Below are 27,764 nucleotides of genomic sequence, written 5' to 3' on the forward strand. Positions count from 1 at the left end.
ATAGCTCTGTAGGTTGTTTGGCATCTACATCGGATTCCTCGGCTGCAACCCTATCAGAGGCCGTCGTGGATCAGTCTTTTCACATGTCCTCAGATGCTTTGCAGGCATCTGCTCTGGACATTGAGGGGGAACTGCAGATTATCTCAGAGGGTCCTAGAGAGATTCTACAGATACTGGTCAGGAAGGAGGTTCTGGGTTTTCTTATCAAATTTTGCCAAGGGTCGGAACTCCAGAATTTGTTATGGCTGAAGTCTGTTCCAAGAAAAGAAAAAACGAAGCATGTTTCAGTCTGTCCTAAGGATACTCAAAGGGAATCGCAAGAGTTTACTCAAGGCTTGCTTTTTGCCTTGATGGCCCTAAAGCCTCCTCAAGGGGGTTTCAGTACCTGCTACTCCTTGTACCTCTTCCCCTTCTAAATGGCTTAGAGAACCAGATTCCTTGGATGAGGATTCGGTGTCTGATGAGGGGTCTTTGTCCTATTTTTCACAGATGCCTTCACCTTTGGCTTATGGTTCTGATGAGGAGGAATCTATTAGCCCCAAGTCTCCTTTTAAGGAATTGTCCTTTGGGGACACAATTACTATGATGATGGAATACTTTAAGTGGGATTCTTCTCAAACATTTGATATTCAGAGAAGATATTATGAATTGCTTCAGGTGGATACTCCTAAGCCATCAGTAGTTCTCCCTGTGTTGGTTTCCTTGTTAGATACTTTCATTACTACTTCCAAGTCTCCTGATTCTCAGCCTCCTGCTCCTAAGAAATTTAACAGATTTTAAAAGGTTCCTGAGGATTGTCAATTTTTACTTAAATATTCTTCTGCTGATCCTACTGTGGTGTCAGTCTCTTCTGACAAACATTTTAAGTTTTTGCCCTCTTTCAAACATTTGCCTTCTGATAAGGATAGCAGGGCAATATATATTACTGGAAGAAAGTTTACACTGCTTCTACTTTGGCCTTTAGGTTTGTTAATTAACAGACCCACATGACCTGGTATGCTCTGTCCTCGATTGTTCATGCCTGTCAGGTTATTTCTGACCTCCCTGATTCTGAAGGCATATCCTCTGCCCTATGTATTTTAGGTTATGCTTCTCAAGTGGCTCGCCACTCTATTAAGTGTAGCTATGATTGCTGCTGATGCCTCTTCCAAGGCTGCAACTTTTGGGTCTGTCATGAGGCATTATTCTTGGCTCCATCTCCAGTCTCTGCCCGAGGACATTAAGGCCAGGTTGTTAGATGCTCCTTTGGATAATAAGCATCTTTTCAGGACTGCTGCTGCTGCTGACATCTTTAACTCTCTTCAAGAGAAAGGCAAAGCCTTGCAGAACCTTAAACATATTTTTCTTTCTCTCTCCTACCCCTATATTCCAGAGGAATTCTCCTTCTAAATCTGCTTTTGTTCACAGGTAAACCCGGCCATGCCTCCCAAGCACAATAAGGGTGGTAGGCAGGCTCCCGCTGCAAAGGATTCTCAGATTTCTCTGTCCCAGAAGCCTCCTTTATCCGATAAGCCTGCTTCTCTGGCAGTTCACCCCCTCTTCTTTTAGATCAGGTTCCTTTCTCCTTTTGGCTTTCCCTTTGTCTTCCAAATTGGCATCTCATCACTTCAGATTCTTGCATTCTTTCCACCATCTGTCTAGGTTACTTCATGGTATGGAAGTTTCTCCCTCCTTTTTTGAGGATTCCTCAACCTCTTCTAGAGCAACTTCCTCATTTCCTAAAGGTTCTATGGTCCCTGGTGAACCAAGGAACCATTCAACCTGTCCCCCCTTCCCAAGTGGGAAAGGGTTTCTATTCCAGGATGTTCCTGGTTCCATGAAAGGAGGGCACGTTGGGACCTATTCTGATCTCTCCTAGCTCAACACCTTTCTCAAGGTCCCTTCTTTTTGGATGCTTACTTTTCAAACCCCATTTCCTCTTTTACTTCTAATGTTTTTGGATCTGAAAGATGCTTACCTTCATATCACTAGTCACCATCTTTTCAGGAAGTTTTTACGTTTCTCTGGGTCTTCCTTTCATTTTCAGTTCTCTGCTTTGCCTTCTGGCCTCTCTACTGCCACAAGGGTATTCACAGAATGCCTAGCTCCTGTAATTGCTTTCTGCAGACTCCAAGTCATTCAGATTTTTCCTTATCTAGATGACCTGTTGCTTCAGGCTCCTTCTCAAAGTTGCCTGTTAAAGGATCTGGAGCTCATCTCTCTCCTTCAAAGTCTGGGATTCACTATCTACTTCCAAAAGTCCATCTTAACACCCTCTCAGGATCATTTGTATCTGGGATGCAGGATTCAGACAGTGCCAACGATGGCCTGTCTGCCACCTCCAAAAGTTTTGTCATTGACAGTCTTCTTTCCTTCTTTCTCTCATGCCAGCCAGGGAGATTCTTTGAGCCCTGGGATTCATGGCCTCTTCTATTACAGTGCTCCCTCTTGCCAGACTGCATATGCAGAACTTTCAATGGTACCTCAAGTCAGTTTGACTGCAGCATTGTCATTCTCTGGGTTTTACTGTACCTCTCCTTCCGTCTAAAGAAGGGATTTGAGTGGTGGATTCAACAGTTTAATCTCAACCCAGGCCTGCCCTTTCAGCCTCCAGTCCCTTTCTCAAGAACTGTTCACCGATGCCTCATACGTGGGGTGGGGGCTTTCTTTTGGTCACCTGAAAGTTCAAGGCCTCTAGTCCTCCATCAGAAGTCAGACCACAAAAACATCAAACAGATTAGAGCTCCAGTTCTGGCCCTTCAAGCTTTTGAGCTCATGTTCTCTCCAGACCCCTTGACTGTGTAAGCAGACAACACTACAGTGATGTAGTATATCAATAAGCAAGGAGGCACAAAATCTTACCTCCTTGGCAGAATGGCTCTTCAGCCTTGGGAGGTGGCGATCAGTTATCAGTTAACTCTTCAAGCAGTATACATTTCTTCAGAGCACAATCTAGTGGCAAACTCTGAGCAGATCCAAAACACATGCTCAAGGATGGACGCTTCACAGAGACGTGTTTCTAGACATTGTCCAATCGTTGGGGTATTCCTCATGTAGATCTTTCTGGATTCCCCCTGAGCAGGCAGCTTCATCTCTTCTGTTCCAGAATGGCATGTCATCCAGAGTGGAAAGGACACCCTTTCTTTTCCTTGGGAGGAGATGTTTCTTTGTGCTTTCCCTCCTCTTCCTCTACTTCCAAGAGTCCTGCAGAAGATTCAGAAGGACTTCACAAAAATCTTGCTAGTAACTCCCTTTTGGCCAAGACAGCGTTGGTTCCTCCACTTAATGCATCTGACCAAGGGCAATCACCACAAATTGCCTCACTGGTTGGATCTCCTCACACAGGACAAGGGGTCTCTCTTCCATCCTTACTTGGCCAATCTTAAAATGACACTGTGCTTGATAGGGTTTTGATCACTTTCAGGCACCTCTTTTCTGAGGATGGGCTCAGGATTTTACAGGAGACAAGGAAACCCGGAACCAAAAAATATTATATGTCCAAATTGAAAAGACTGTCTGATGCCATGCTCATAACAAGGACCCTTTTTCAGTTGGGGTCCCTCTGGTCCTCTTATTTGTGTGAGGTACTCCAGTCTGGCCTGGCCTATTCTTCTGTCAAGGCCCATTTATCAGCCATTTCTGCTCGTTTGCCCTTGAATCCTCCTTTGGCTTCTCATTTTGAGAAGAGACACTTTCTTAAAGGTCTCCTGCATATTATGCCTCCAAGAAAAACTATTCCTCCTTCTCCTTGGGACCTTAATTTTGTTTTTGAAAAATTGACTCTATCTGAGCTTGGAGATTCTACTTTTTTGCAACATTGTACCTGGAAGATTGTTTTGTTGCTGGATCTTCTGCTCGGAGGGTTTCTGAGCTCCGGGCCTTTATGGCTATTCCTCCTTTTTTTTTTCAAAGGGACAGGGTGTCCCTTCGTACTAATCCTTCTTTTATGCCCAAGGTAGTAAATGAGTTGTCTTTGAATCAGTTGGTACAACTTACTTTGTTTTTCCCCTTCTCCTCAGTCTGCTAGTGAGAGGGTCCTGCATACCTTGGATTTGCACAAACAGCTCAAGTACTATTTGTATAAAATTGAGGCCATCCGCAAGTCCTGTCAGGCTTTTTGTTTCCTTTCATCCCAGGACATTGGTTTTTTGTCCGTTTCTCTAAGCAAACTATCTCCTCCTGGATATCCAAGGAATTTTCTTTTGTTATACTTTTCATGGTAAATCTCGGTCTACTTCTGTTAGAGCTCATTTCACTACAGTTGTTGCCTCTTCTGGTGCCTTCAAGGGTTTTGGACACCAACTCCATCTTTGAAGCTTCTACTTGGTCTTCAGTGCATACATTTACTAAGCATTATAAGTTGGATATGGTTTCTAGGGCCAGTGCAGGTTTTGCTGAAATCACTTTATATGGGTTTGTTGTGAACTTCCACCTTCCATTCAGTTTCTTGAGCTTTTTTACTCTCCCTTCTGTTTAGAATAATGCAACAGTGATCATAATGGACCTCATAAATAAAGACATAGGGAATTTGCAGACTTTGGATCCATCACTTTTTCAAAGTCACCAAAAAAGCCATCATTGATGAGAAAAAGGCACACAGCTAGCCCCTCGATCTGAAGGGCTTTGATACAATAATACCCCCCACGGGTATCATTGAAAACTCATCAGCTTAAATGTTAACCCATACACTTACTTTTCAAAAGTACAAGCAAACACAGGAGGGTTATGGCTGACAAAAGTTGAGCAAAACTGCAGTGAAGAAGTAGAAAAACACACCAAAACTTCTTATCCTTCCTCTCACTAGAGGGTCTCAACAGAATGATAACTGGTGCCAGAGCCATGGCCTAAAGTTAAATGCCAAAATAGCATAGTCACCTTCGGGAAAAAACAAGGTTACCCTGACCCAGATAGGACAAAGTACAGTTGTGTAAAACCTTACCATACCAGTAGATGTCCTTCTCTTCACTGTTGCAGTATTCTCTTCCTCCCTCCAATCCCCTCTTGTTTTTTTCTGGTTTTTGTTTTAAATTCCCTTATGTCTGAGGGTTCCCCTTTTTCCTTCTACATTTTTCCTTCTGGATGTACATAGACTCCTCTGTCCTATGGAGACTGTTCTCTTCTGGGGCAATTCATTTCTGGGTAGTTGTGTCCATACGTCCCTTTTACGTCATATGTTCTGTGCAGAGAGCATACGTGTGACGTACAGTGCATACAAGATCATTAGGCTTTTGTATACTGGCCAAGCGTCAGGCTGCCCTGGGCAGGACATCCCTTCTAGTTAGAATACTGCAACAGTGAAGAGAAGGACATCCACTGTTATGGTAAGACTTTACACAACTGTACTTTTATTGCACATGAACATGACAACACATGGTATTATCTAGCATTTAAAAAAATGCATGCATCGCCAGATCTGACACATGAACTGTAAACTTTATGGTACCTCTTTATGATTTCTGCAGCTAATGCAAGCTGACCAACCTGATGCAAATTTTTTGTATCATTGTATCATCTGCAGTTCCAAGACTCATGCTAGGCATTAAAAGACAGAATACTGTTCTTATCCATCTAGTCCAGGACTATTTAGTGAATACTCCTCGTTCCTATCTTCTACTTTCTAGGCGTCAACCAATTACACATCCACTTAATGCCTTCTTGTCCAGTCAGTAGATTACAATCTATCGAAGTGTTGATGCATATAGTACAACAGTACAAATAATGAAACTACTCAGCTAGCTGCTGAGTAATTAATTGAACCATACATACCTACCTGAATCGGAATTTAAATAGACTGAAAGAATGACAGCTGACTTAAGAGCGTTATCTCTTTGTCTCAGGGTGTGACTTTGAAAGGGTCTTTTATCTGCTGGTATAAAAATATTACATTTGATTTGAATCCCTGGTTATCTTGCTGAGCTCCATTTGTGCCTGCAGAGTACTACTTAAACAATCTGAATTCAGGGCTACATAAGTATATTTTTTGCTATTTAATCAGCGTTTCTTATCAGCACTGCACTGGTTGTATTTATTTGCTTATCAGTACTGCATTGTTTATTTATTTGTGTAACAGTTCTGCACTAGTTTACTGCAGGCTTTTTATTTATTTGACTGAATTATTTACTTTTCTGCATCTCCATTTATACAACTGCTTATCTGTGGTTGAATTTTTGTTTTTCCTACCCTACCACCTAATTGCTGTTGTGCTCTTATAGTTTGTGGCTTTTGTTGTTGCCCGCCCCTACTATGAATTTGATAAGGCACACTCTTCCCAGTCCCATCTCATTAGCTCATTCTACCCAATATAGAGATCATTTGGGAAGGTCAAACCCCTTAGCTCCTTAACCTTGAATTTTCTTCTGTTTCTCTTCTCTCCCTTTCCACTTTATATATATATATAAAAAAAGCTGAATAAAGTGTTTTTTTATATATATAAACACTTTATTCAGCTTTTATATATATATATATATATATATATATATATATATATATATATATAAACACTTTATTCAGCTTTTTTTTTTACTGTATTTGAGTTTCCTCCTCCTGCTCCATTACTTCATCTTGCTTTTTCTGCTACTTGCTGCAGCTTGTTCTCTAAAGTGTTCAATTGCATCTTTTCTGTTGCATTTGTTACTGCTTGTTTATAGCCTGTTTAAATTGTGTTATTCTAAGCCTCTTAGTTTTGGTTTAAGAACTTGGGCTTTAGGCTAACCCCTTAGCTCTCCCTGGCCTTCTCTCTCAGATTCTGAAAAATAAGCTTGGACAATTTCCTACAGTTTCTCCTGCCAGTCTAGTTATGGGCATCCTGAGACAGTCTAGCAACTGCCTTATGTACACAGAATACCACCTACTACCACCACCTAGGAACACAATTTGTGAGAGATGCAATTACATTAGGAACCTAGAGTCCAAGTTCTCTCCCTCACCAGCCAGTATATCTGGCACTGAAAAGGCTGTCAACACAATCACTACACCTCAATCACCACCCACATCTACACAACACCCACCCACATATGTGGAGGTCCTCAACAAAAACATACCCAAACAAAGGAGACCTCAGATGTAAAAACACATGCAATCTCCACAGCCCTCCACACCACATACCACACATAGTTCACACACCTGTGTCTTACAATCACCAAGGCTTAACCATAAAGCCAACATATTAGTCATAGGTGACTCCACTGTGAGACACACAGATGTGCCTCTCACCAGGCTAAATAAGGAGAAAGTCACAGTTAGTTGTCTGTCAGCGGCCAGAATCCGCCATATCACACAAGCACTCAAGTCTCTCAACAACAGGGACTGTTATGACTCTGTCATTGTCCATGTTGGTGTGAATGACTTGAGACATACCTCCCTGTACTATATGAAGAGAAACATGATTGAACTCGCTGAATATGTGTCCCAGGCAGATATGTCCCTAGCCTTAAGCAGCATTCTACCTTCACCCAGAATGACACCTGAATACAAACAGAAAATGATTGACTAACAATTTGCTTAGTTTCTGGTGTCATTCCAGGGGATCCAGTACCTGACAGCCTGGGAAGATATGATCCACAGACCATGATGCTTTGCCAGAGATGGCCTGCATCTGTCTCACCAGGGCTTCAGGATTCTGGCAATGGCTCTTGCCTCCCTTATATAGTGCCTTTTTTAAGAAAAGTGATGAGGATAAAACTACCAATATAAAAATTTCAACAAAACAGAAATTAAAGGTCATGCTGGTAAATGCTAGGAGTCTAAACATGAAACTGCACTCATTGCAAGCATTCCTAACCATGGAAAATGCCGACATCTGTGCAGTCACAGAAACCTGCTTCAAAGCTGCAGAGAGAGCACCTCAGCCTTTCCAAGCTGGTCAAACAGTATGATGCACAGGAGACACTCCAGGTGCAGTTAACTATTGACAAGACCCCAAAACAGATCATAGCTAGCTACTGGCCCCCAAATCTGACCCAAGATGCTCAAACTGCCAATGTAGACCTCTTTGAATCTATCAAGATTCAACCCTTTACCCGATCCTGGGAGACTTTAACTACCCAAACATAGACTAGAAGAACTACTCTTGCCAGAACACAAATGCCTGGAGATTCCTCGATTTTGTCAATGCAAATGCTTTGCAACAGCTAGTCGATAACCCCACAAGAGGTGATAATATCTTGGACTTGGTATTAACCAACATGAGTAACCACTGCAGCATCCTGCAGTATCATTCTCCCTTGTAAGATCCGACCATAAAGGGGTCACGTTCAAAGTCACCATCTTTCCCCAACACCCCCCTCTACTTACAGTCAATCAAAAAAACTTCTCCAAAGCTGATTACAGCCTCCTGATGAATGGTATATAAACAGCTTCACAGTCCCCTCCCCCTATCTAAGAACTGGCACCAGTATCCAAACGTATTCCAAATTACTATATGAACATTTATATAGATGCATGGAATCAGGAATACCTGGCAGGACTAAATCATCCTCTGCAAGGAAGAGTAAACCTGTCTGGTGGACAGCTACAATAAATAAATTATAACAAAAGAAAAAATATTGCTGTCCAGGACCAAGAAGAAGCAGGTGCCCAATTGGATGCAATCTCTCCTTAGCCTAAACAAGCAAATAAGAGCACTAGTGATCTCCTCCAAAGCAAACAGAGTCCAAATTGGCCACATCTACTAGAGACGATCATAAGGCCTTCTTCACATATATCCGAAATCTCAAAGGTAACACCCAGATCTGTTCAGAACTGGTGGTCAAGGACACCACATATACAAATGCCGTAGATATAGCAAACTTGCTTGTGGACAGATTCAGCGGAAATTTCACCCCTCTGTCCCCCCCCCATCAGTAAATCAGGACATTCCCAGTACCTGCCCCCTTCCCCTTACATCTAGGGATCAGGTCATCACTGCTGTCTCAAAAGGTAAAAAGTACAGCCTCCATAGGACCTGATAACATCCCAGGCTGCATCCTACATGAACTCAGGCAGGAACTTGCAGCATCAATGGCGCCCTATTCAACCAAAGTCTGAGTACCAGTTTTGTCACAGCTGAGTGGAGGACAGCCACTGTCATCCCTTTACACAAAGGTGGAGCGTCCACTCATCCGGGAAATTATAGACTCATTAGCCTAACTAGCCTGATCTGCAAGGCCATGGAACGGATTTCCATGGACCTCATTAACAAGGACATTGGCAACCTCCAAACACTCTATCCCACACAGTTTGGCTTCATCAAGGGGAGGTCATGTCTGTTAAAATTGGTCGACTTTTTTGAGACAGTCACCAAAGCCATGGATGAGGGGAAGACAGTGCACACTGCCTACCCTGACCTGGCCAAAACCTTCAACACTATTCCCCACTCAGACATAATAGATAAACTCTCTCAACTAGGCATCTATCCATATGTTACCAAATGGGTAGCCAACTGGCTCACTGACAGAACCCACTTGGTCAAAATAGGAGAAGCCACCTCAAGCAGTAGACCCGTATTGAGTGGCATACCACAGGGCTCAGTCTTGGGGCCTCTGTTATTTGCGATATACTTTTCTAAGGTAGAGGCCAAAACCAGTGAGCTATGGCTGACCAAGTCTGCAGATGACTGCAAATTGGGAGCAGTCATCAATTTCCCTAGTGATGTGGACATCCTCCAAGAGGGTCTCACCCAAACAAATGACTAGTGCCAGAAACATGGCCTCAAAGTGAATACAAAAAAATGCATCATCATCATCCCCTTTGGGGAGAGAGATGTCCCCACAAATTATCACATTAATAACAACGTTCTAAGCACGCAGTCAGTTGTGAGGGATTTGGGCACCCAGATTGATAGCAGCCTGACTTTTGACCACCATGTTGCTTCCATTGCATGGAAAGCTTTCTACATGCCCCACCTCATAAGTAAGGGCATCTCATCCAGGGACAAGGAGGTCATAACATCCCTGTATTCTTCCCTTATGAGGCCCATTATTGTAAAACGCCCCATTCGGCATGTACCTCGCAAAGCACATGTAACAGCTGGAGAGACCACAGTAGTTCCTCACCAGGAGAATCCAGGGCCTCAAAAATCTACCATACACAGAGTACCTATCCCTCTCCTCTAGTTTCATACAAACGCCTCAGAGGTGACCCTCTGTCTGGCATACAAGGTGATCTCAGAACCCACTTTGATGGGACTGCTGCATATCTGCAAGTCAAGCTCCACTCGAGTAACCCAAACACGTGGCCTCAATTGGTCTGTGACATCAATAGGATTTGCTGGCGGGACAGATTTGTGTCCCAGAGGCTCAAGCATCTATGGAATAGACTCCCTCTCTATGTCAAGTAGAGTGCCTCTTTACCCCTTTTTAAATGCAATCTGGATAACTGGATGGGAAACAGAAAATATATCCCTGGGATTCCACCAGTGTCCCTGCTGGACAGGGACATCAGGTGCTGATTTGTCTATGCATGGTCTAAACTCTTGGCTAGGCTACTAAGGGCCTCAGGGTCAATAGCCTAGTAACTTCCTTTGATCCTATGAGTGACACCACATCAAAACATAACATTGCGTGTCCTAGCCTCTACTCAATATTTTAAAAGAAAACCATGATATGTTGTGAAGGCCTGCATACCTATCTACCATACTTATGAGTCACAACTGACTCCAGTAGTGAGCCTGTGAACACAGCCACTGACAATCCACAAAGTTTACAGGGCAGGGAGATGAAGCAGACTGCCTGGCCTTTCATCCATACAACACAGGCACACACTCGTGCGCAGACACACACACACACACACACACACACACACACACACACTTAGAAGTCATCAATCTACCTACACCACGTATTTTGGAAATGGAGAAAATTGAAGCAAACACAAGGAGGACATGCAGCTTCAGCACAGAATGCATTCCATCCAAGAATCAAACCAGACAATCTCTTGCTGTGAGACGACAATGCCATCCACTGTATAACTGATTTCTTGCTCTCTCGGCACATATACTGCTTACCAAATTAGCTCTGACATCATCATTACCAAGAAATAGGTGATCATTCATTCTCACAGATTGAATTATATTTGTTACGTAGGGTTCTGATTGCATTGTGCTGTCCATTTCAAGCTCGATTAACTATGGTACCATCTACTGAAGGTGCAGTTTCGTGATGCATAGTTCACCAGATTTCAGACAAGTGCACAGAACATATCTGATGATATTGCTGGAAGTGGATAAAAGATGTGAAATTCGGTCAAGAATTGAAATACTTTGGGGGAAATGATGGTAGGCTGAATAAGTACAATATTTGCTCAAGTGCAGTCATGAAGAAATAATTTATTGTTTGGAGGGAGGAGGAATGGGTTTTATTGGGTCATGAGAATCTGCATGAAATGACTAAAAGTGGTGGGAAACATTAATAAAAAAATGAAGTATTGCATCTCAAGGGAGTTTGGGGAACATCGCAAATTCCCTTGGGTCTGAAAAAAAGAGAGTTACTTCAGAGCTGATAATGCAGAAGTACAGTGTGTGTCCACATGCATGTGCGTATGTGTTGGGGGGACCCTAACACAATAGTTTGTTTTCCATTTTGGTGGAATATCCTTTGTACATCTTGCATCTAGCAGGACTCCATTTACAAAGGCTAGGATGAAATAAGTAAAATAAGCATTGCACTAAATAAAAGCCATGTACAAATTTACTGATTCCAGCCTTTCTGAGGGAGTACAGTGAACAAATGCAAGGGGCCCTCAGCATCAAGGTATCATGTGTGGCTTTTCTGGTGTTAATGGAGGAAAGAGATGGGACAAAACAGGCTATGTTTCATCTCTGGTCTTGTCAGGATTTTCCCAGCTGTAGCAGATGTCACAGAAAAATAAATTAATATTTATGTCAGCATGTGTAAAGATTCAACAATTGGGATACTAAAATCATGAAAGTGAATGGCTATTGATTGAAAAGAATGGAGTAAACTTACAGAGCTTCATTCTAGTGGAGCCATTCGGTTCAAAATGAAGCAAAGTCATATCATTGCCACTACTACAACTATTTGCCTTCAATTGTTTGGCTCGTCAACTGACCTAGACTTACCTTGTCTAAGCATCTGTGTTGGTGTTGACATTTTCCATTCCTAATAGTAATCACTTTAAGAAGTATAAACCTACACCAGTATTAGAATGAGGAAACGTATATAATTATATGACAATATATATCTTACTAAATACCAAGTATTCCGTTTCAAATGAGAGCTACCAAATTTGATATACTAAGCTTTCATTTGTGTAGTCAGATGTGATACTGTTACAACTGTACCACTGAAAAATAAAAGTACGTCCTTTTTAATTCTGCCATGATCCATGATATCAAATAATGAGCTTTTTATTACAGATACATGCAATACATGTTAATGGCTTTATAAGGAGACTGGCCTAGTCACATGGTAGGGTCCCAAGAAATTTTTCTTACAAACTGACGTTTTTCAACTATCCTATCATTATTTGATTCAGAATGACTATGTCTTGTTATATGACAGATCATGTGAAATAAGGCTTTATACTTTATCAGAATTCTTGTACTTACAACCCTGCTTGCAGATGTGAAGAAAATACTGACTTCAGAGTACAAATGCTGCTTACATTGGCACATCCTCACTCTTCTCCTTTCTTTAGGCAACAATACAGAATAGGATACATTTTGATATTATATACTTTTGTAACGCTATCAATGCGGCTACCACCATCAAAAAATTAAATGTCATTTTATCATACTATTTTCATCTGGAACTGGCAAAATCAGTCCCTTAGTCCATTTATTCAAAAGTCTTGGATATATATATATAGATATATATATATATATATATATATATATATCTATATATATATATTTTATTTTACATTTATTGCATTAAAACTATTGAAAATGTAAAAAGTCAAAGTCATACTTTACAATTAGTTTCAAATGAATTGAATTCCCCCCTCCCATAGCTTTTATCTTAATATTCTAAATATTATATCATTTTTTTGCCCCCCCTTGCACATTATTCTTACTGCCCAGCCCTCAGTGCCCACATCCACTCCAGGTGTACTATATAGTCTCTAACCCACTGGACGTACTCCTGAATTGCTGGGGCTAGCTGTGGATCCTAATGGCATCCCTGGCACTTGGCCATTTTTGCTTCCATCTGTTTTTTTTTCCTTTTACATGTCCTACCAATTTCACCACCCCTCTTCACTAGTGAACCATAACAGAGGGCTACTCCCCATATGGACCATGCCTCCCTCTTAGGATGAGACACTGACAAGCATCCTCCCATCCAGGGTGGGAATCCCCATCCCTCCCTGTTGTCCATCAGTTGCTTAGGTCACTAACTGAACCCAGGTCGGCTGGGCCTTTGCCAGGGCATTATCCCTCTACACCACCACAGCGGGCCAAGATAAAAGTTATTAATCAAATGTCCCTACTAAATACTGTAAATCATTCTCCCTGACAAGTATGCAAAATATTCACGACTGGAGTCCATTCTTCTCCCACAACTGCACAGTTTCCAGCATTTTTTCATCACTATTGTTTGCACCTTTTATTTTATATAGTTATGTTTGTAAAAATACTAAATTCTTACTCTGTTTTTTTAGATTTATTCTATACTGCAATAGTGGGTCATTCTTAAACATATAAGCAAATATAGATGCCAAAAAGGAAAGACATTTCATCAGTCAGTTTTTCTCCATTATAAAAATTTGTTCCAACATCTGTTTCATGGGATATCAAAAATTTAAAACATCAGGATGGATTAGATAATTGGAAAAGAAGAAAAAACACCACTGCATATTTATAGATAAAAACATTTAAGTGACAGGAAGACAAAACCTGGCAAGGTACCACAACTCAGAAACCCACTTAAGGAAAAAAAAAAAAGTTTGGAAGACCTACAAGCATAAGTTAATAGATTATAAATCAGACAATAGGAAAATCTCTTAGGCATCTGAAAGTGCACTCACATGGTGATTTTCACAATATTTTATATCACAATATATGATATCACTAATACTAAAGGCACTTCAGAAATGTTCTGATTTTTTTTCAGTAATTATAGTGGTTCAGGGGTTTCATTCACCATGACAGGACTCAAGTATAATCCTACCTGGCCAGTAATGATGCAAAATGACAAAGAATGTCCATCCATAGGGAAAAACAACCATAAGGTAGTATCTGTACCCATTCTTTAGTTTTTTTTTCCCATGAGAAAGGTCGGGGAGTTTATAACCCCCCCAATGGTTGATGCTTCTTTTTCAGTAAAATGTGTCATTGGGTTATGTACGAAGTATTTGGAGAATGACTATGGTGATCCTCATTCACAAAAGCAGTGACATATTTGTAATTACAGGCCCATCAGCTTGAGTAGGAATGTTGGAAAAGTATCTGAAGGATTATTATTAGGTCTTACTTCAACACAGTTTGGTTTTACAACATGATGTTCCTTCAACACTAATTTATTAACAATGCAAATGATTCTGTTGATGTAAATTTGGCTGTTGATGACATCTATTTCATTCTTGCTAAGCTTATGGTTCTGTCCCAAAAAAGCAGTTATTTTAAACAAATTTTTTATCGACATTTGTTTACTGGGAAAAGTCTGACTGGGTAGCAGCTCATTTTCAGTGGAGACCTGGGGAGAAAAGCTCCAACTATTATAAAAAAAAAAAAAAAAAACACTAATATTTTACAATCTCAAAAATAAAACAAATACATCTGCAGTTTAAATAATTATAACAAATTAAACAGAATATAAAACATTGGTCAAGAATCAATACAAGTTATATGACAATCTATTATTTAGAGAAATCTGAGACAGATTGCAGAGAAATTATAGGTAAGTTAGTCTAATACAAATGGGAATTGCAATAAGAAGTGAGGGAAAAACAGGCTTATGGTACATTTAAAGAGAAAGTCATTGAAGAGAATTTGACATAAGTAAGAAAGTAAGTGAAGAAGGGAGAGTAAGGAGATATAAGGAATGAAAAGGTACTTGTTCACATTTAGGGATATAGTTTACCCGTTATCACTGGAAGCAAACAGTTATATGCTAGGCTACTGAATGGTTAATTATTTACCTTACAGGGTTAAAATAAGAGATGCCCTTCACAAGTCCCTCACAGAATTCTGCTAAGGGTCCTTTTTAATCAATGTCTTTATTTCAAAAATTCCAAATTCAATCGAATCTGGATTAGAAGTATGCTGATGAAGTAGAGTTAGTGATGATCATGGCAAAAATTTAGGACAACTTACTAGTAACTTACTTGTGTTACTAGAAATAATATACAGTTTAACACAAACAAATACAATGTTAAGCACTTCAGGGCTAGGCTACAAACTGGGATATCCATAGCCTATTGATTGCAATTTTAGAGAGTCTCACAAGTCTGGTCGAGAATTTGGGTGTCATGGTTAATGACAAGCTTTCCTTTAGTGACAAATATTAAATAAACATTAGAAGATGTTTTTATATCATTACAGATTATCCTGCTCTCTCTCTCTTTTATAGGGCTGTGATGCCTGTGCACTGGCCCAGCAATCAAGGAGCCTTAATCCTCACCACTAACACCAATGATGGGCGTCCATATAGGGAAAAGGATAATAAATACACACACAGTAAAGTACAATTTCCCCTTAAGAGCACACAGATCATAGTCAGTCTGGGGCTGGTTTCTCCCTTTCTCTCCAGATCCCCAATAAGACTCCCCACTGGCACAGCTATAGGGTCCAGATCTCAGCCTAATGGGCAAGCTAAAACCTCCAGAACCCTCTCTGTCCAACCAGTTCTTCATGTCCTTGCCCAAACAGCTGACACACACACAGACACTTTGAGATACGTTTATACAACCACACACACTCCTGGGGAAGGCTGGCACAGGTTCTCCAGCTGTGCCTCTTTTACCCAGACTGTACGTTAGAAATCACTGCCACCACCAAGCTAATATTTATCAGCTACTCAAAGGCCTTTATGAAAGGGTGTCCAATTATTACTGTGCAATATTATTATCCAAATGGCAAGTATAACCTAACAGTCAAGACTTATTTGGAGTGGCTTGGTACAGTATCACTATGTACAAGCAATGTACTCTCAGAACTTAAATTATCTCTACACGAAACATCCACAGTTGAAAGGTTTAAAAATATTTAATAATAAATAAAAACACAAGACAATACTTCTTACTACACAATGCTAGTCAAGAGTTCAGAGATCACAGAGAAATACTTAAAATAATACAGTAGAAAAGTTCTGACATCACAGAAAAACAAACTAGTCTAATCTTCCTATTTCCTACCTATATCTAAGAGAAAACAGTTCTAAAATCTTACCTATATCTAAGAGAAAACACAGTTCTAAAATCTTACTTGTATATAGACACAGGCAGTACTGGTAATGTTAAGACAAATGCTCTAATGCTCTCATTCTTTCTGTCCTTAAATTGATAACACAGTACCACAGATTCATTTCAGATTACATCATTTCTTTCTGGTTCCCAGGCTAACAGACTCTCAGATGTTAATAGCCCATTTGATCTTGCAGTTGGTCAGGAACCAGAGCAATAAAAGAAATTATACATGCAAATTCTAGCCATTAACTCTGGCCTCAAAACAATAGACAGAATTCCTTCATCCAGACAGATCGGCTCTGAGTTTTGACATCAAAGAACTAACTTGTCAGCTTTGTTACAGCAGAGTGCACTGTTGTTACATTTTTTCAGTTCCACTTTTAACACCATTTTTCCCATTTAAGAGAACAAGCCTGTGGCTTATATTAATATTTACAAATGACAGAATTATCTCCAAAATTGTACCTGGCTAGGCTGGCAGCCTTCACCTATCTTCACAAGGGAGACCAATGTTATTTTCAAATTGTTGGATCATCCTTGTTTATAGTATCTACCAGCTTTTTGAATCTATTCTATTGCATGCATCAAAAATTAGTAAAAAAAAAGAAATATATTTTACCAAAACTATTAAAATTCAATATTTTGTCCCATATATACAATGCTTGGAAATTTTGGTCAACATTTTGTGCATTTCACGCTTTTTGTTTATGGTGAACAAAGTTTGCAACACAAACTTCTTGCAGTCAGAACAAGCATAACTTCTACAAAGCATTATGCCAACACACAATCATTTAACATGAATTAAAACTGGAAAACAGAAAAATTATGGTTTGGGGAAATATCTCCGTTACAGCTGCAAAAATGTGGAACAAATGTCTTTTGAGATTAAGGCAGCAAATATGAATTGCTCTAGAATCCTGCTAGGTGAAATGGTTTACTGGCACAGACCTACAAGCAATACAGATAGGTTATTATGGAGTCTGCATCCCTGTTATGAAGTTCTAGGTCTGTCACTTTGAACTACATTGTAACAATGAAACATCCTAATTCTCAGCAGTGTCTACACTTATCCTCCATTAAATGTTTCAGGTTTATTTCTTTATTTGCATTTTTTTAACCAGGGTAGAGTACGGAATCACATGGAATTTTGTTAGACTTGGTCTGGGAACACTGTCTAGTTAAGTGATTTGCTTGAAGTTATAGCATATACATTAAACAATGGCAAGCCCATCTTCCCTTTTCTATGGCTTCTACCAAGCTTTCCTGTACCACTCTTAGATGTATTTCATTTCAAGTAAATATAATCACACATCCCCTGCACCTGCCTCATGATCTTATTACTTCCTTCAGTATGTGATTAACCTTAATAAGTGTCACAGTCTGGGCTGTATCATTTTTACCAAGAGTCTCTAGTCTGAAGTGCTCAAAGACCACCGTCTCAAAGCCAGGGACTGGAGCATCTTGTACCTCATGTAGGCTGCCATTTGCACTTAAACTCAAATATGAGTTTGGACAGTTTAGGATGATTGTAAAGCGGATTTAGATTTACTGAGCAGGAGGGTAGTTCTACGGTTAGGGAGTAGGAGGAGAGTTTTAGGGTTGGAAAGTGATGGGAATTTAGGTCTGGGGGCTGGAGTTTTAAGGTAAGGAAGTGAGTTTTAGGGTTACGGCAATGGTAGGGCTACACAGTTTTATAGGGCTGGGTATTAGGAGGGCTAAGTAGTAACAGGAAGTCAAGGATAGTGGGAGTACAGTGCCTTCTTTTTGAGCACACAGCAGTGAGCAAGTAACACATGGGCACTTGTAGTAGACCCATAAATGACACAATCTAATTTTAATTAAACATCCTTTTCTTATTTTTGTAATTTCTATCATCCTCTATTAATTTTTTTCCAAATTTTGTAAAAAGCATCTGGTCATTTTAAGATGAGATAGAAAAAAAAAAAAGATTCAAGAACCAGAAACGGTGTAGAAGACTCCAAAAGGAATAATTAATAGGTCACCACAGAGGAAGAAATGTAAAGGAGGCACAAGCAGTATTTTTTACAACCAGCTGTACCTTAAGTGGAACAAAGACAGAAGCCTAACCTACTGTAATTCCACCTGTTAAAGTATCTATTGGTGACATAAGTATGAAAATCTTTGTCACAGAAATGCCAACTGTCAACAAGTTGACAGTAGCCTTTTTATACTGAACGTATGTTCATTCAATCCAAAATGCAAAGACATATATGTGCACCTTAGTTTTAGAAGCTATTTTCTGTAAATTCTCCATCAGTTATAGTTAATAGGGGAAGGAATCCAACTAAATGCTTTCTTTTTCATTTTCTTGTGTTTAATGCACCAGATACATGGCACTTTGAAGCACAATCACATCTGCAAATTGTCAATGCTTCAGTGATATAAAAAAGCAATTTCAGTCTGTCTTCCAATAAATTGAACTTTCTTGCAGGAATATCTTTAATCTGAGATACAGGAACTATGTAAATGGTAACACAGAAGAACTGTGTCCAAGGATTGTTAATGCAAATGACTGTCACAAGATTACAGAATTAAGAAAATTAGTGTGTGAAGTGCACAAAAATAAGGAAAAATATAATTCTTAAAACTAGGAAACAGGAATTAACAGAGTAAGGTTGAGAGAGATGAGTTTCAGTTATGTATTTTCAGCAAAAGGATTGAAACAATAAATTACCAATTTGTATTAAGACTAGTTAGCAAATAAATTGGATTTTAAATAAAATTTCCATACTGCATTTTTAAGGATGGGGAAACTGAATTAAGATTAGCTCAACACCTCCACAAATCTCACAATTTATGTAATAAATGCGGAATGCTGTGTAAAGGCTGCTGTGTAAACAATTCTGGTGAAGAATGCTGCCTTGGTATGGCCGCATCATTAGGACGTAAAAAAGAAAGTACTGCTGGGAAGATTGGGCTACTGTTGTTGTAGGTCACATCTCTTGAACCAGCAGCAATGTTTGTCTACAGACATGCTTCATCCAGCCTTTCTGGTTTTCCACATGACTGCATGTATAACCTACATGTTGCTCTCATAAGACTCTCACTGGCTTTCTATTATCTTATACAGTCATGGTGTAGTTAAGTCCCTGTCCTCCTGCCTATTTTGGAAACATATGTACATGTATTGCCTCTGTGGACAGTGCAGTGTCTGCCCTGGCTAGTTATAGCTGCAGCGCCAACTATTCAAATTATGTACCATTTGCGTGGAAGACCTACAGCTTTCAATTTACTATACTTCTCCTGTTGGTGACTTCATTATCAGTACCACCCATCCCTGAACCATCTCCTCCTCCTCCTGGGATTGCAAGAGACCTGGCCAATGTGTCAGGTAATGGTGGAACACTGGCACAGTAGCAATATCATATTGCTTTTATTATCTACACCAAATATTTCATCACTGCATGCATTCTGAGAGTATCAGGACATCTGCCTGTCTAGTGTGTGTGTGTGTGTGTGTGTGTGTGTGTGTGTGTGTGTGTGTGTGTGTGTGTGTGTGTGTGTTTCTGCTTTTCTTGTCATTCACAATACTTTGCTGATAATACGCACACATTCATTGTTCAGCAGAACATACCTATGCCACTCAGTCTTTGTGAGCACATACCTGTCTTGACAGCTATAAGATGCATCATAAATTTGCCCTCCTGTTTCTATATTTCTGTCTGCAGCTTCTTGCTCTGGACACCTTGGATTTGCTAATGCAATTTCCTGACGTTCCCTTAAATTTCTGTAGGAGCACCTAGAGCTTTCACCTTCTTTGGGGTAGCAGGTATGGATGCATGGTCTTTTGGCAATGACTGGCTGACCTTACAAGTCAGCTGTGTTGTGGTACTCTTCGTGGGACATGGGCTTGGGCTACTGCTGTATTTTCATGACACGATTGTGGGCTTTGAGTGCACTGCTGTTGGTGTATAATGATCTGCATGATATGTATTTCACCAATTACGGATATCGGTTACAATTTTTTCTGCTCTCTATGCTGTCTTTCATTGCTCGGCCGTGGTGGTGCAGCAGTTGAAGTGTTGTCGCCTCACATCAAGAGGTTCTCCAGTTCCATTCTCGGCTGGAATGCCTTCTGTGCAGAGACTGCATGCCCACCCTGCCTGACTGAACATTTTAGACATGCAGGTAGGTAGGTGCGCAAGTGTGTGTTCCTTCTGTGAAGGTTGGGCGCTGGGCTGGCAACTCGACACCAAAAATATCCACTGCTAATCATAAGCGGACCAGTGATCTGCTGTGGCAACCCCTAACCAGGAAAAGCCGAAAATCTTTATGCTGTCTTTCATTGCAGGCAATATTATGTTTTATTACTTGCTTGGCTGGTGTACAGTTTAATTACTGCGATACTTTGTAGTCTTCTATTGCCTATGCATTTGCATTGTTGTCTGTCACTGCACATGTTGCTCGGCAAAGCAGGCTGCATTGCGTCTTCATGTGGCCTATGTAGATTCCATTTTCCTCATCTGTGGGAATATGTGCAGTGAGGGGAAAAAATGGACTTCAGTTTTTTTTTTTTTTTTTTTACAATCTTCTAATGATGCGGCCATGCTGAGGCAGCATTTTGTTACTGTGACTGCTTAGACCACGACCTTAACACAACATTCCAGTAAATGCAGCTAAAGCAAGTGTTACTACATCTCAGCATAGTAGCAACAGTCCAAAATATGGTTTTGTCATTTTTCAGCAATAGTACTGTGAATGCCAAAAACCCTTGAAATGAAATTTTTTGAGCAAAAGTCTGGTTTTAATTAAAAATATCCAAACAGAGATTAGAATTTTGTTTTACCAATTTCGCCATCAGTTGAGACAGAAGTTGTGCCTTCATGCAGTTGCTTTAGAAGAGAGAAAAGGACTTTCCAAAATTCAATAGTCTGAAAAGCAAATGTAAAAATTCAATTTAATCATTAAAAATAGCACACTCCAAAATTATGTCATTAACAGCTTACAAAATAAATCAGTCTACCATTCAGAGTGGACAATGATCCACCATTTTACCCAGTTTCATCACTTGATGGTACAAACACAACTTTTGAAATGCAACACACAAAAAACAACAACGAAAATAAGAACTCTACAATGGCTCGCAGTGGTTGTTGGTCATCTGGTAAAGGGTAAGAAGTTGCTCAGCTACAGATAATAGCGACTAAGCTTTACACATTTGTACATAACCCTACTGAAGGCTAATGGAGATTATAGAATCCTAACTTTAATCTCTGCCACCAATAAATATATTCCAGTCATAACAGTAATGTATGCAGGTATCTCAGCTGATAGCTGCAACAGCCTAGTTAGAACATCATTACTTTCACAATTTTCAATACAGGATTACAATGCTTTTGTGGTTCAGTCTAACAACTATTGTGTGATGTTACAGCCCAGAATATGTGTTGCTGCCACCAGTTAATGTCAGGGGCGGGGGGGGGGGGGGGCAAAATCCTCATCTTCACCAGTGCCCTGACTAAAAATAAGTGTGAGCAGTCTGTCATTAACAGTGGGCTACAAATAAGTGTTGCTGCTTTGTGATATTATCCATATCCAAATACAGTTCATACCAAATAGCTGCACAGTAGGATTAACACTGGCTTTTCAGGAACTTGCCAACCTCATTCTGAATCCAGTGCCTTGCTGTGCTACCTTAACTGTATCCTACTCAAAACTACCACATTCACATACACACACAATATCTTCCAGAAGAGGCAAGTAATACTATTCAGTACCTCAAATTCCTTCTTGTTCCTGTTTTAATTCAATGCCCTCTGCCACACCAGCCTTGCATAGATAGGATAAAATTTCAAGTGAGCCAGCTATAATCTAATATCTTATGGTAATTTAGCTAAGTAGTCTCTTTATCCCTCTTGAAATGGTGGGTACCAAATTAACCACTTAGTGCCACTTTTCTTTTCTTTAAATGTATTAATAAACCACCAGCTCTTGAAACTGGATAAATAAAATGTACTGAAAAAGAAATTATGCAATACATTTTGAAAAACTAGTATACAGACGTATGTGAATACAGACGTATGTGAATGCAGAGAAATGTGCAAGTTTTAAATGGGGACATGACATTAGAAAAACCTTGTCCAATTAACTAGTTGATTCTAACATTAAACCCAGCTATAGCATTACTAAAAGCTATCTACCAATACTAAAGAAGTACAGAACATATAAACAGGCAAAGCAAATGGAAATGAACTTACTGATTAAGGTAGTAGGCAGTCCTCAGGTTCACATTTCCAGTTATCAACAAACTGAATGTGTGTGCTATAAATCTGACTATGTGGTACAGAGAACAAAGTCCTGACTGTGTCCAGGCCACCTGGGTTCAGTTAGCAGCCCCAACAATGGAGGAGCCAGGCAGGGAGAGAGTGGAGTGAAAGGCTGTAGCCCCCTCCACCAGAGCATAGGGAAGGATGCATACACTCAGAGGAAACTTGAAGGGTGTGATTCCTCTGATAAAATTTGCACACTTTCTAAGGAAAACGGGAGGGGTCTGTGTGAGGAATAAAATCCTTGCAGAAGTGAGGGGATGCCCTTTGTTGCCATCCACTGCACATCCTCTCAACACTTATATGGGTATGTGGGCAGGTTTGGGGCAGTATAACAAAAAAGAAATCTTGAAACCACCCCTGAAGGCTGTTTGAATGATAGCCCCTCCGGTTTACAGGCCAACTGACCAAGAGTTGGCTGATCGCACTGCAGCTAACAACTTCAGTACACTGTGTCACCAGATGGCCTACCTGCCAAAAAAAATAAAATATAAGGTCCTATTAAACTTTGAGGACAAAAAAAGTCTTCAAAACAGGGAAAAAGGTCTTTTTTTTTTCTTCTTCTTCTTCTGTTTAAATTGTAGCAGACTTGTGTGCTACAAAGAACAAGTTGCTTCTACAGTGTATGCCACACAAAAAGAGCTAAATAGGCCCTGATTATTTGTATATTTGTCCTTGATTTTTGGAGGTAAGAAGTTGAGAGTCATGACTACCAGTTCTTTTGGGCTGCATTTGTTGCTGTGCTTCAGTTCATATTCTTCTTGGTCCGTTTTTGCCTTCCTTGTCTTCTTGGACTAATTTTTTTTATCCTTTGTTGACTGGGTTGGTTCCAATAGACTAGCAGCCTCTTTTCAGGGGAGACCCAAGGTGGTGTTTATACTATTAGGGGAAATTTGGCCAAGGCACCTGGAACCTCTCTTACTCTTTTTGATAGGTACAGCAAGATCTTTTACATCCGCCTGAGCTACCACCAACTCAAGCAGATGGGGCCTCAGTTTAACATCTCATCCAAAGAATGACACTCAGGAGAGCACCACCCCCATTATGGTGCATTGCAGTGTCAGTAATCAATCTGCCTGGTGTGGAAAGAGAACCCATAGCCTTCTGCACCAAAAGGAGTGTGTGCTACCGGTTGAACCACTGATATTGAGTGACTATAGTATGACTATAAGTGTGTTCATTAAAAGTGTAACAAACTGCTACTGCATGACTACAAGTACAATACCACATACAGGTAATGCACTAAAAATCAAACAATCAATATCTACTGATTGTGTCCCTGACACTTTTTTCCCCTGGGTGGCTGCTTCCTTCACTCTACCCTAGCTACTACTCTGTGTCTGATGGCCAACAGAGAGTGGGGTACTAAATGGCTTCTGGCCAAGATTATCTAAGAGGAGACACTCAGCATGAACTCTCAAGATGAGCTTCAGAATAAATCAACAGGAGACAGTATGTTAGCACAATCCTCTTCAGTAACCCTCTCCTTTGGGCAACAGGTCAGGAGACTCCTGCCTCTTTCCAGTATGATCAATTTCAAATTCCAAAACAGACTTTCTGAAAAGCTCTAGCTCCATAAGGTAAGGTACTAACAGCAGTAAGTGTCTTTTTCTGCAAAGAAACAAAGAGCCCTGCTGATGTGAGTAGTGCGTTTGTGTCTCTCTCTGCAAAAAGAAACTTTTAAATTCTGTTGTCTTTCACATAGTGAAAGTTGCAATTTCTGCAGAATGTTTACATTTTACACTTTACTGCAGTTCTGTTATCTACTTTATATTTACATGCATTTTTTTGACAAAACAGTTGCAGGTTTTTATACAGCATTTTTCACATTTCTTAACCCTTACTGTACCTCCACTGGGAAGGAATACACATTTTGTATAACTTCTCCTACATTGATTTCAAATCAAACTGGTACAATGGTCAATAAATGCTGATAATTATCTATCAATGCACAATTACAGTGCCAAAAATGATGAAGGCTAAAGTTGTGGATCACTGCTGGGGTGTCAAGGTCAATGTGCTTGAGTGTTATACACTGGTATTCTGTCAGTGGCCCCCATTTTCAATAAAAGGACATTGGGTTGTGTACCAGTTATACAGACATCACTCTCCTCAGCCTCATTGGGGAAAGTACATGTCAGGGAGCTGAAAAGAAGACTTCCTCAAAAAACAATCAAAACAATGTGGATTATTTTTAACCTTACAGAGAATATCACATACTTATGCGAGTCCCGACAATACCATCTATGTATGCTCTGTGGATCCGAGTAATGTATATGAGCATCGTCCTTGAAATGTCTAGTGAGAAGTGATAAACAATACAGGTTCCAAGTGCTGCTGTTGTGCATCAATTCATTACATAATAAATGGAATCTTGTCTTCTATTCTCAGCGCTAAGTTAGCGGATGGATGGATTGCATCCTTGTTGTCTGAATTCAATGTCCTCTTAGCCTCATGTGACTGTGATCATCAATGAATCCTGGAACAATCAGCTGTTGTGCAGGAAATAGCTAGGATTAAAATCAGTACCTCCAAATAATATGATGTGGTTTATTCCCAGATAAGAGTGGACTGCTCCCTGTAGGTGAGAGAGGAAACGGCTACCTCAGGTAGAGGATTTTAAGTATAAAGAATAAAAATTAGCAACCAGGCATCAAAACTGTGCAATTGTACAGAAAAATAATAAAACTATATATAAAAACAATGCACTAAACCAGCACGGTATTAGGTAGGAAGGTTTAATACAAGTAAGCGCTTTCATGATTTACAAATCGCTTCATCAGACTAATATACAATACAAACACTATTATATTTAAACGAAGACCAATCAAAAAGAAGTATAATTCAAACATTCCTAAAATCAATTAGCAATTTAAAGTCCTAATACACAATAAATCATAATGTATAAAACCACTCAAAGAAATATTAGCATGAGAATACAGAGAGATCAATGCATTAAGGGTCATGCACGTAAAAAAGGTTTCAATGAAACAGTATCATTGATACCTAGAAATGTATCTGCATTAAAATATAAATATCCATTTTTGTGCCAGTACTTCAGTCTTATGCTTCAAATTGCCCCCTCTAGCATCTATATCCACTAGCTCTAAAGCAATAAAATCTGAACTCATGCTGTGGAACCTGCCTGCTGAACAGGTTTTGCTAAAGCACTACTATCTTTAGCATTTCTAATATCTCTAACGTTCAAGAATACATGCCGTAAAAGAACAATTGGTCTTACCAAGACAGTAAGCCGCACATTTAATATAAAAACTATAATAGGCTAAAGGATTTTAAGTACCTTGGGGTCTTGTTCATGAGTGAGTAGAGGGGATCAGGAGACTGACCAGGGGATAAAAGCAGAAGTAGTAGTACTTCAGGTATTGTCTTGGAACTATAATGCTAAAATTCAAATTCAGACACTGGACAAAGCTCTCAATTTGCTAATGCATCTTACTGTCATTAAGTTTTGGGTTCTGACTAGAATGAGATTACAAATACAAGTGACAGAAATGAGTTTCCTTTGTAGAGTGGCTAGGCTCATACTTGGACACAGTGCAGAGCTCACCAATGGGAATATTTTAAGAATACAGCCACTAAATTTATCCTCTACGTTGACACAATGGAGATACTGTCTTTCGGCTTTTCCCGGTTAGGGGTCGCCACAGCGTAACTCCGGTCCGCTAATGACTGGCAGCAGATTTTTATGTGCTGGCTTGCCGAGCCTAACGCACAACCTTCAATGAAGGAACACTCATTCACGCATGTCGACACACAGATGATGCCCTGAGAATCGAACGTGCAACGTCTAACTGTGAGGTGACAATGCTACCGCAGCACCACCACCGCAGTACCTACGTTGACACAATGGAGAGAGATAGCATGGGTAAATTGTGAGAATTCACAAAGGGATACCTACAAAGGAAAGTGATCAGAACAGCCCATTGGAAGGAGACTCCATCACAAACCCAGGAAACTTTGGAGGAATGATACCCATCAGCTTGGGGATCCCACAGGATGGATCTGAAAACATTTGCTACACACAGGGAAGTCTTGTCTACCCTGTTCAACTTGCTACCACAGTGACCCTCACCAGAACAAGAACTGCTGAAAATGGATAGATGCACAAAAACAAAAAAGTATAAAACAACTTAAAGACCTAAACAACTTGAAATAAACTTACCAGCTTTCACCTGGAACAAAGTAACAGCAGCGAGACTTTTAAGATAAAAAGGAAGTGTTAAACACTATAAAAATAGACCGTAAGTAGCACAAGAACAACTTTGTGCTGTGAGAACCGATTTATATGCACAAGAACAGCCACTTCTATGAGAATGTGCTTTCTGCAGCTTGAGAAAACAACTGAATTAATGTTTCAGACAAATGTGAAGAATTTCAGGTGTGTGAAGGCACAGAAAGCAAGGTTGTTTCAGAAACCTGGAAAGAAGGCTGCAGCAGCCACGATCTCAGAACTGGAGAGAGGAGTGTAGAAATTGCTGTACATATCTTAGAATATTTGGTGATCTATAACTGCTCATCAGCTAGCTACAGGCCAGACGGAATCCATAGCCAATATGATACAACTACAAAACTTCTCTATATCGCCATGTAACCTTACCTCTTCCCAACCTTTTTCCTACTTGTATAGTAAGCCAACAAACAAACCTAACCCTCACTCTTCCCAAAAACAAACTAACTAAACTCTATCAATACCTTCTCCAGAAACTTCACTTGCTGTGGAGACATACACCCTAATCCAGGACCCAATACACCAACAAACTCAATCTTAAATCAACTAAATCCTCTGTATCCAAGACCTACCTCATCTCTCCTTCTTCTAAACTTAAATGTAAGAAGTATACTTAAAATTCAGGACCTTCTTGCCCTTTTAGCAGTATACAAACCAGATATTGTGTTAACTGAAACTTGGCTTAAACCAGAACACTGCAATAATGAGATCACTGCCTCTAGTTACAATATTATATGTATAGATAGGTTAGGGAAAAAGGGTGGAGTAGCAGCAATATTATTCCAAAATCATCTCACTATGGAAGAATTTAATTGTAATTCCCAGGAAATCAAAGATGTAGAGCTAATTCTTGCCAAATTAAAATGGAAAACCTACTAAATTGCAACCTCCCTTACACAAGAGACCAT

General features: G+C 39.9%; 1 protein-coding gene across 2 annotated transcripts in view; it reads right to left on the reverse strand.

Annotated features, from left to right (window-relative positions):
- TEDC1 (tubulin epsilon and delta complex 1) overlaps positions 1-27,764 on the reverse strand; it is a 264,463-nt gene that overhangs the window by 191,691 nt on the left and 45,008 nt on the right. Inside the window, exon 2 of one of the 2 annotated variants that reach the window (XM_044074102.1) lies at positions 21,128-21,212. In XM_044074102.1, coding sequence (XP_043930037.1) covers positions 21,128-21,212 — 85 coding nt within the window. Of the gene's footprint in view, positions 1-19,945; positions 20,098-21,127; positions 21,213-27,764 lie in introns of those variants that run through there. The other variant, XM_044074103.1, reaches the window with a different exon arrangement.

This window comes from Protopterus annectens, chromosome 6.part0, assembly GCF_019279795.1.
Source record: "Protopterus annectens isolate FY-2018-M chromosome 6.part0, PAN1.0, whole genome shotgun sequence".
NCBI lineage: Eukaryota > Metazoa > Chordata > Ceratodontiformes > Protopteridae > Protopterus > Protopterus annectens.